Source organism: Merops nubicus, unplaced genomic scaffold, assembly GCF_000691845.1.
Source record: "Merops nubicus isolate BGI_N331 unplaced genomic scaffold, ASM69184v1 scaffold15161, whole genome shotgun sequence".
NCBI classification, from domain to species: domain Eukaryota; kingdom Metazoa; phylum Chordata; class Aves; order Coraciiformes; family Meropidae; genus Merops; species Merops nubicus.
The window spans coordinates 20327-31102 of record NW_008590433.1 but is presented as its reverse complement, the minus strand read 5'-3'; the positions used below and the strand labels follow the sequence as shown (position 1 = coordinate 31102).

Here is a 10776-nt window from a genome sequence, read left to right as displayed (position 1 = left end):
CCTACATTTGTATACTAGTCATTATCATGAACTCCTGGATTTTGACAGGGCCACCAGGGACACACAGTCCAGAATGATACAATAACTTATCAATTACCTGTAACTTGCATATTTTATTAGACACATATCCATAAGAACATCTGTAAGATACTTTATATACAGAGTTAAACATGAACTCCCTGTAAAGTCAGATACAGGATACGATTAATGCAGCTTTCTCTATTATCTGTGTGTGCAGGCAGGCAGCTAACAAAACCTATGACTGCTGTTGGTCTGCAGCTGCTAATACAGACCTCCATTTCTTTAAATTAAGAACATAACACAATTATACATAAAGTTTTTGCATTTCAGTGTCTTAAATAATAACAATAATAATTTTTATTAAAATGTCCTGTGCATAAAGTACATCTTAAAGTCCAGCTTTTAAAGTAAGGATTAATGCAATTTCCCTGGCATGAGAGTTATCAGCTGACAAAACCATCACGGCAGCATGCTGCTGGCAGCAGGCCAGTTCCCCCACATACATATCACCGTCTGGTGGGTAAGTTAATAGCAGTCTGGACTTGCATCCTCCCCACTTCTCTCTTCTTCCCCTGCAGCTACTTCTTTAACAAGAAACTGTAATGAGATCTGTCCACTTGACACAGCAAGCCTTCTGTAATACAGCTACGTTTTAAAACTTTCATGTCTACTACATTGCAGGTGTCAGGGATGAAACTTAATACACAATCAGTGAAGTTACCGAGTCAAAAATATACTGATGTACCTAGCCATCTGATGGAATGTGTGATTGTATTTCATTTTGAGAATGGATAGTTGCATAATAAAACCACAGATTTGCTTTTCAAATAAAATATGCCTAGACATTCAAATTAATTAATCAAATATTAGTCAAATTAATCTAGGAAACACAAACTCTCAAACAAAAACCCTCACCATTTAGCATGTTCATTACAACAACTGTTACAGAAACAGGCTTTCAGATATTCCTTCTTTGGTATCAAGGGTGATATTTTATAATGCATTGCTTTGATGTACAACATCAAATATCATACTTATTAATTAGAAGTATTCCCTGCTTATTAATTACCCAGACAAAGCCAGGCTGGGCCACTGATGTTCTCAAGCTGCTTTGAAACACCTATTAAGTTATCTTTGTGAACGTGTCAGTCAAGCCAGAAAACAAGTGTCACCACCAGAAACAACTTTGATTCTTAACATATTTTGAGCTTCTGGAAAGAGGTGGTGATTGCTGCACTAAAGTGCTAAACGCTGATAAAGAAAGCACAGTCAGTAAAGTATTAATGAATGTACAGCCTAGGAGATAAAAGACTGGGCTACAAACAAGAAAAAATAGTTTGTTAGTCTGCACAGAATTATCTGCCAATGTTTCCACTCCTCAAAATATTTTCCTTATGCATTTTGAAAATACTACTTATTCAAGATAGATTATTTTGTGTAACAAAACCATTAATAATAATAACATAATGTGAACATTTTTGTAATTTTTTTGAAGTGGTAGTCTCTGTTCATTAGTATGAAATGCATTTTTTTAGTATTTATTTTCGCTACTATTGTGAATCTATTTATTTAATGGTCTGAATTGTATTTATTTTTAGAAAAAAATCTTTGGTAGAAAGCCTTGCAGAAGCATACTGCACAACTTTCACTGCAACACATACATGCAAATATCACACTCACACATACAATTTAAACTGAGTAAATTACCATCTGTGGGATTACTGAGATTTTACTACCATAATCTTGATGAGGTTCTTTAATTGATGTAACAATAACTAAACACTTATTTCTTTACATTGAACTTTTGTTAGAAGATTTTATGAAAGCAATCTTTAATATTGCTATACCTTTAACATCAAGTTAATTCAAGCAGGTACTTAGGTCCTTATGTAGGAAAAATCCAAATTAAAACTTATGACCTTGGAGAAATCATGTAAAATATGCTGTCGTAACACCAAGCAAATATTTTAAAGTTTAGCCTAAGGATCAGTCAGAACTAGAAGGCATACTGGAAAACTTACCATCCAAATCTGTCAATTGGACAGTACCTTATTAAAAGGTATATTACAGTTTCAGGCATTGATTTGAAGAAGATTATACATTTTAATCAATTTGGAAAGCTTTAAAATTATTTTACATCTGCTGACCACTGACAGGTACATTTTAAATATGGAAATAAATTTCAACAATTTAACCTCCTGGAAACTCTTACCTTCATAGAAGAGTATGGTATATTCCTGGTTTATATATTAGTGGCAGCAACCCAGAAAAGCCAAAGTATAACATTAAAAATTAATGTCCTCTATTTTTACCAAACTCCTGCTGGCATCCAGAAATATTACTTATCATTTTAATTTTTTCCTTACTTAGCATATGCTGGGGCAACCCAGTATGGATTCTCCTCTGCTTCCTTTGCATGACGTAAAATAGCTTCTCGAGGGTTGCTGTCATCTGTCTTATCCAGGGCAATGTTCTTGACTATATATGACGACAAGGTACCTCCGTGAGTTCCAACACGCCCACCACGACCTGTAGCAAAAAGAAACAAAAAGACTATTTTAGAGAAAACTATTTAAGAACTAAACAGAAGGGTTGTATAACATCTGTAACACTGTTCTGATAGAAGCTATTTAACAGTCTAACTAGTAGTCTGACAGTCTGATAGCAGTCTAACTTGGTGCATGCTTCCAAATAAGAGTTTTACTTAAATAAGTTATTGTGATTATTAATTAATTCCAGGCAAGCACTCCAATCAAAGACCAATGTCCTACAGTGCTGGACACTGCTCACACATATATAGTAGAGTGGCCATCCAAAAAGAGGTTGAATGCAAATCCAGACGAGTGTATGACCATGGCAGTCCCTTTGGTATACAACAGTCTGAAATGATTATGCCTACATTACCTGGTCCTGCCACTGGAGGTTCAGGTTTGTGAGACTTCATGGGGTCCAGTCTATCCTTCTCCAGCTGTTTCCTGGTGCTTCGCTGTCGTGGTTCGCGGAACATCGGAAGTGCGTGGGCTAGAAGGGTCACAGTTTGGAGAAAAAGAAAAATTAGAAATTCTGTTTTCTTTTTTAAGGTTTAGAAAGACATTATTCCTTGCAACAGAAAAGGTGGCGGAAGTATAACATAAGAGACAATGTGGGAGTCAATCTGTTCTCCCAAGGAACAAGTGATTGGAAAAGAGGAACCGGCCTCATGTTGCACTAGGGGAGGTTCAGGTTGAGTATTAGGAAAAATGCCTTCACTGAAAGGGTTATCAAGCATTGAAACAGGTTATCCAGGGATTCACCATCCCTGAAAATATTTAAAAGACATGTAGATGAGGCACTTAGCAACAGGGCCTAGCACTGGACTTGGTAGTGTTAGGTTAATGGTTGGACTCCATGACCTTAGAGGCATTTTCCAAGCAAAACAATTCTATGATTCTATTACCTCACACAAATAATCAACACGTAATGAAACACCGCAGCTTTTTAGAGGGGAAAATATAAAGCCAAATGATCTGCAAATGATTTCAAACTGAGGAAGAGCTAAGGAGGTCACTATGAAGATATGTTTAAATTCCTTACGTGTTATAATGTAATCCTGTGTAAGAGTCTCGGCTTGTCTCTCTTTCCGTTTTGTTTTCACCACGCATAATTTTGCTCCCCTAGGAGGAAACACACAGCAGCTCAGTTGGACTGTTTATATCACACAGAAATAGTTTTTTATACAAGACAAAGTCTCAACAAAATTATACAGTACTTTACATATTCATGAATGTGTGTATCTTTGCTTGTCCATGCACATGCAAAGTAGGGTAGAGAGATTAGTGTTTCTGTTAGAAAGCAGTTTATGTAACATGCGGAAATAAGGGTGGAAGAATCACTTCACACTTCATTTGTCCACAGTACTTGTGGCATGCACAAGTGCTTCTCTCCAAACATGGGCAATGATTTGCTCCTAGTTCTCTTCCTTAGAAGCATAGGTGGCAGTTATCTAACCAGAGATGTCTGTAACACTGCAGAAGGAAAGACTGCATAAGCGTGGCTGCAGCAAGACTAATTTAAACTGGTGGTATTTTCCTCCCCAGGATAAATAACAGGAAATAAATCAGGCACAAAACTGAGCTAGGGCTGTGCCAAGGAGAGTCAGATCGCCCTCTAGGGAGATGTCCCAACAATAATGACCAACTCTCTTGTTCTCTAAATTGAAAAAAGCAGAAAAATAAAACTTATTTCTGATAATCTTGTAAACCAGAGTTTAGCTTCACATCCAAGTGTCTAGGTAACAGTTAGGTATCCAGAAACTGTGAACTGTAACTCAGTATGCTTTTGGATGCCGGCGAAACAAAGATGAGAGCATATAGGGGAAGAACATCTTATTCATACCACTCAGCAGCGATGAAGTGTGCATTTCCCTGCTGCTGAGAGGAAGGAAGCATGCTCCAGTTCTCCAGCCAATCCAGACAGTAAAAGCACATCAATTGCAAAAGAAGTATTTATAAACTAGTTAACCCCTCTTCTTTTTCATTACCACCTTTCTATTAGATATACAGTCAAAATTTGCACGTGATAGGTGGGGATAGGGCAGAAGACTAGCAGAAAGATGGGAATGTACTTCCTCGGCTCACTGCCTCATAAATTGGGCCTTGTAGTATTACATCACAGACATTGAAGTTTAAGCTAATGCTTCTAAACAAGACCTCTACTTCAGAAAAAAAATAACATTAAAAATATGACTGTATACAACAAATATCCTTAAAGTAACACCACATCAGCAACCTCCAAGAGGTAAAATGAAATGTTGGTTACTCTAACTGCAGATTTCATCTAATTAAAAAATGAAAGTGTAAATTCTGGTAGAACTGCCAGCATACTGCACCATGAAAAGCCCAGAGGAAAATCTGCTGCTTTTGAAAAAGAAACTACTTTGTTTGTTTCAGGCTTTTTTTTTTTTTTCTTTCTACTGTTCCTAAACAAGCAAAACTCTGACAAATAAACTTTACCAAACTTGCTTTTCTCATTTTGTAGTATAAACGGAGAACCACAGAATCAGGCTAAATTTGACAAAAAAACCTATGTTCTTAATCATTAATCATGTTTACATACCTCTGGCTTTTGACAGGATCATAGTACACTTTGGCCAAACCATTTCCTGTACCAACCATGATCTGGTTCAGCTTGGGATGCCAAAGACAACGCACAACACTCTGAAAGAAAACAATTTGATAGGTAAGTTGGTCATTAATTTAGATCTTAGAATGAATATTCTCATTGTCAAAATGGACTGAAAGTTGCACTGTAGCAGGAACAAGCTTAAGAACATGAATGAATATGTGCAGATGTGAATGAATCAAAGTTCAGCTCAGAATACACTGGAAAAGGAGTGACAACACAAGGAGGTAGGCAGAGAAGGAAGTACAAATTTGTGGCAGTGTGATATCAAGTGTTTTCCACAGATGAACTGCTCCAGCGGTCTTCATGGGCACAATGGAAATGGAAAGTTAACAGGGGGTGCGAAAGAACAAAGATGTGCTTCAGACATAGCAATGCATGCCTTCATGACGTTCACATTTTAATTTTTAATTCTTAACTCTTCCACCCTGTTCTTTATCAGTTTTTCCCTTCTTCTCAAACAGTGCTGACCTTTCACTTGCTGACTGCTGAAATGGAGAAGTAGCCGATTTTCGTCTTTGTTTCTTTCTTCTGCATAACACCCAGAAGAATTTGGTATTTCAAGTCAATGTCTCACAGCTCTGTCACCCTCCTAGTCAGCAGAGAAACCCACTCCCAGACATCAAGTACTGTTCTTTTATCCACACAGCATGGTCCCCCATGTGACTTTGAATCTCCATGTGATTACTGTATTCAGTCTGATTCAGCAGACCATCACTGAAACTCTGTAAGACTCGAGCCTCTGACACAAGGCAACCAAAGTGGGCACAGTCTGTCACAAAGGACAATACATCTTAACACAAACACAAAACCAGTACATGCACCTGACCAGCTGGTTTTATTTTTGAAAACAAAAAATATTTTTGAGAGACTAAGAGTATTTTTGAGAGATCAATATTCAAATGAACAATGCTAATTTTTCCAGCCTTTTTTTTCCCCTCCAAGCTTACTACTGCTTTCTCAAAAGCTGGGAATAGACTCTTCTCTGAGAGAATTAATAATTCAGTATTCAGCCACTATCATTCAGCTATCATTAAAATATCTATATATACTTATATACTTTTTTGTAATACAGCATCTTAAATTCAAGTAATGGGAACCACTAATGTCTTAACAAGACAAACACAGCAAAGCTAAAATTTAATTAGGGATGTAATATATCATTCTAATTTAGGAGATGGAAGCCATCTAATCTGGAAGAGAATCGTTATGTATCACCTCTAGTGACCTGTGAATCACTTTGCATTTCATGTTCCATACTATATCTGGTTTGGTCCAGATCCCATTTTTTTTAGTGTTATGAAGCACATGAGATAAAAATACTAAAAAAATCCTAAAGTCCACTCAGACATCATGAATCAGAGCTTCATTTTACTACAAGATGATGGATGATTCTCTTCTGAGCTGTTCTGCTTTGTGTTCTTGTTTAAGAAGAAAAATTGAGTGAGTTTACATGAATGAACTGACCATTCTTTACAAGGTTCCTCTGTGAAACATCCCTCCCAGATAGGTATACACACAACCTTATAGCTTCCTATTTACTTACAGGTACAAATAAATCTGGCTTGCTTATTAGAAGACAACTAAAAGATAACAATGTTTTTACAGGTAACTCTGAAGTACAATGCAGAATTCTGATAATGCATTATGTCCATGATCCCTGCCATAAATGGCCAAAACAACGAATGCAGGGTTGCCAGTAAGTTGTTTGATTTAAATAAGAGATTCTCGCGTTCTGCTACGTAAGGCTCAAAATGCTTAGGGGTAAGTCTAAAACACACAAAGCTATAAGTATTGAAGGTCAAAGGTGGGTGGCCTTTTCCTTTATTAATATTTATTGCACATGTTTAGCCAGCCTTTTTAAACTTTGCCGTTAATGTGGCTCTCCACTTTCTACTGTCATGCAAATGTATTTTACAGCATGGTACTGGATATCAGCCAATAAAAACAAAGCCTAGGACAGTGTGGCTCAGCAGTGATGGGGATTGCTAATTTTCTAACTTGTCAAACATGCAAAGCACACTTAAAACCACCATGGCACGTGGTCCAGAGCAGGCAAAAGAAACTGCTATTAAATGCAGCCCTATAAATCTTCTGAAACTGTAAAACATCCCTAGAAAATATAATTTGTTAAAAACTAAGCAAATACAAGCTCTGAACATGCAAGTAATCCACTGGCATATAAACTACTTTGGAAGACATAGTAAAAACAATTTATGCTGATTTTCAGATTATTTTAGAAATGGGCAATACTTTAAAAAGAACAAAATACTGAATTCCTGAACTAGAACTTACTAATTTTTCCCAGGCATATAATGCTAAAAAGGTAATAATTCTGAACCATTACACAACAAAGAGATAATTGTAGACTAGGTCTTAGCATTGCAAGTGAGGAAGAAAGGGCAATCTTTATGCTACAAAAATAATTAACTCTTAAAGAACATTTATACTTTGATGCCTCTAATTTTCCTACTGTTCACACTTAGAATAACACAGGTACACATACTTATCACTGGAAATCTTAAATATCAAATTCTAGTTTAAAAATAAGTTCTACCTCCCAGGTCTCCAGGCAAGTAAGTGTGTTAACAGTAGGAAAATAAGTGTTTTCTTGGCTTGCCTACATATGCACATAGGTAGAGACACACTTGCCAATACCAAATTTTACACAATCGCAGAATGGTTGTGGTCAGAAAAGAGCTCTGAAGAGCATCTAATTCAACCTCCCTGTTCCAAGTATTGTCAACTACTACAGGTATCTCACAACACTATCCAGTTTCATTTTTAATATTTCCAAGGATGGAGGTGCTATGTCCTCTCTGGGCAACCTGCTTCAATGTATGGCCATTTCCACCACAAAAACAAAAACTCACACCAAACTCCAAACCATTTCCTTATGTTTAAGGGGAATTTCTGGTCATTGGTTTTGTGCCTACTGTCTCCTGTTCCGCCACTGAGCACCGCTGAGCTTTGCTTCATCTGCTTCACTCTCCTCCACCAAGAATTTATACATAAGATATCCCAGAAGCTTCTTCTTCTCCAGGCTGAGCAATCCCAGCTCTCTCAACCCTTCCTTCTGTGCCAGATACTCAAAGCCTTTAATCACCTTTGCAGTCCTTCACTGGATGCACTCTAATATGCTCATCTCCCTCTTGTACTGGGAGCTCAGAATTGTGCCCAGCGCTAACAGATGTGTCTCACCATGGCTGTGTAGAGGTGAATAATGACCCCCCTCAACCTGCTGGCAAACGCTTTTGCCTGATGCAAACACCCATGGGACTTGCCATTCCACAATCACTTTTTTAAGAATAACTTGTTTCATTTTAAGGTTACGCCCTACAATGGAACCCAAAACAAACAAGGTGATACCTCAGTTTAAATTGCCCCTGAGACAGGAAGCAATAATCTCAGCAGTTAAAATCAAACTGCAAGCTCACTCCACTTACGAAGGTGGTTTCAAGCTTGGTAAGAGAAGTAGAAGAGCAGGGAATTTCATTTCCTAACAATGCTTTATGGAAACCTAGCACAAAAGACCTGACCAAGTTTAAGTAGTGGTTGTAAGGAAATCCTGTGGTGACAGCTTCAAGGCTCAGAAAATATGAACACCAGAGCAACAACAAAAAAAACCTTAATTTAACCAACTCTAGAATCAAACATTCAACACAGCAAGACTTAACCTGTTTTTTATAACATTTAAAGCTGAAACAAGACAAATATATGTAGATTCTGAAGTTTAAAAAAAAAAAATCATTCAGGTCATGTGCCAACTTTGCAAACAGAAAATGTCTTATTATAACGGATAAGAATAATAAAATGCAGATTGTATCATCACATAAACATCTTCAACAGTTGAAAAAGACACGTCTGTAATGGCTGGATGTTTTGTACTGTATATATTTGAAGCATGAAGTCCTGGAAGCCTGTCATAAAAATCCTGAAAATAATTTTATCCATAGAGCTGATATGGCCAGCATCATGACTGTAACATCTGAAACTACAGCACTTACAACAGACAATTACCAGCAGTGATTTAAAAGCTGTTTGGTACTTTTGTTGTTGCAAAAGCATTAAGCTCTTCAAATTACATCAATCTGAAAGGCCTTTGGCAATGTCTATTGAATATACAAACACAGTAGCCTGCATTGAGAAATAATGGGAAAAAAAGATGTGAAAATGTTTTTTGTGAAGTTAGGGAGGGAAAATACTAAAAATGTATAACAGAGAAACACTCCAAATTTACCTTCTTCATAGACACTGTGAGAGAATTTAGAACAGATTCAGTGGGTGTTAGTGATAGGAGGCCGTTGTAATTACTTTCAGGTAACAGACGGCCTTGTGATACTGACTTCAACTGAGAGTCAACTAAAAATTATCTACACAATTTTAAATACTTTTTTTTTTTCAATCTGAATGAAAATATTTATCTTTTTAAACAACTAAGATAATAAAATAAGAAGTTATTACTGATTGCTCTTGAAAGTAGCCACATCTTTTTCTAAAGTATCTATATTGTTTTAAAATATGAATAACCCAAACAAAACATAGTTTTTACTTTACTATTAAACTAAGCACTACACTCACTTTAGATTCCCTGTTCTTTTAACACAAAGTCCAGTTTTTAAAAAAATTTACCTATAACAACTTAAAAGCTTAATAACAGGTGGTAATCTTAAACCACAAGACTGAAATACATAGAAAGGTGGCAGGCAAAAGTGATGATATCACTATTCCCTCGTGTGCTATTCCACCTGCATTTCTTTTGAGACATGTGCAGTCGTAGCTCATGTTCAGTTTTGGGGTGGTTCATAAATAGTCTCACCCCTAGCAGCCTGTTCTCACTTGTGCGTTTCCCTTTGTATCATATATACAGATTTTTTTTGAACAGTAAACTACACCAAATAATTTTTCTGTTAGGTTAACTCTATCTAGGTTAGCTCACCAAGCAACTAGACACATCCCTTTGCTGGTACTATGCTCCTAACAGTGCTTTGACAGGATTTAACAGCAGTGCCTCTAAGTGAGAAACTGAAGCCTAAAACATAATTTTCTGTAAACCAGAATGGGACATTTACTCTGCCCTAGAAATATACCCTGTGTTTAACAGGCAAAGTGAAGAATAACTGAAGCAGATTTCTCAGCAAGCAAAAGCTAATTACCTTAGCTGAAACTGTCCAGAGCACTTGGTTAACACCCCCAGAGGAGTAAACAATGCAGAGAGGGCATTTTACAAGGTCAGAAAGAAAAGATTAACATGATTTGTGGCATAGGAATGGAAAATTTACCCCTAAGATGAAACCATAAAGCTGGTAAGATCATAAAACTACAGACTGATGTCAAGGTTTGATAGAAATCTCCTGGATCTTTGCTTATGGAGATGGCTCAAGACTGCAGCAGCAAAGGCAAAATTCTGTTCCCTGGCCCACACTTCAGGTAAAAACATTTAGTTTTACAGCATGGATAGAATGTATTCAGGATGGGAAGAGAAGTCTCAGGAGGGTCAGTACAGGTTGGAGGCTGGAAGGTGAGGAAAGGTTAATAAATTCTAGTAAGAGGAACCTGGAAAAGTTGGAGATGTTTCATGTTTGCAAGAAGGAC

General features: G+C 36.9%; 1 protein-coding gene across 1 annotated transcript in view; it reads right to left on the bottom strand.

Annotated features, from left to right (window-relative positions):
• LOC103782193 (WD repeat-containing protein 70-like) overlaps positions 1-10776 on the bottom strand; it is a gene marked incomplete at its 5' end in the record, with an annotated part of 37406 nt that overhangs the window by 7011 nt on the left and 19619 nt on the right. The window contains 4 exons of the mRNA XM_008949946.1: positions 2388-2550; positions 2926-3042; positions 3595-3674; positions 5116-5216. Of these exons, the coding sequence (XP_008948194.1) occupies positions 2388-2550; positions 2926-3042; positions 3595-3674; positions 5116-5216 (461 nt within the window). The remainder of the gene's footprint in view (positions 1-2387; positions 2551-2925; positions 3043-3594; positions 3675-5115; positions 5217-10776) is intronic.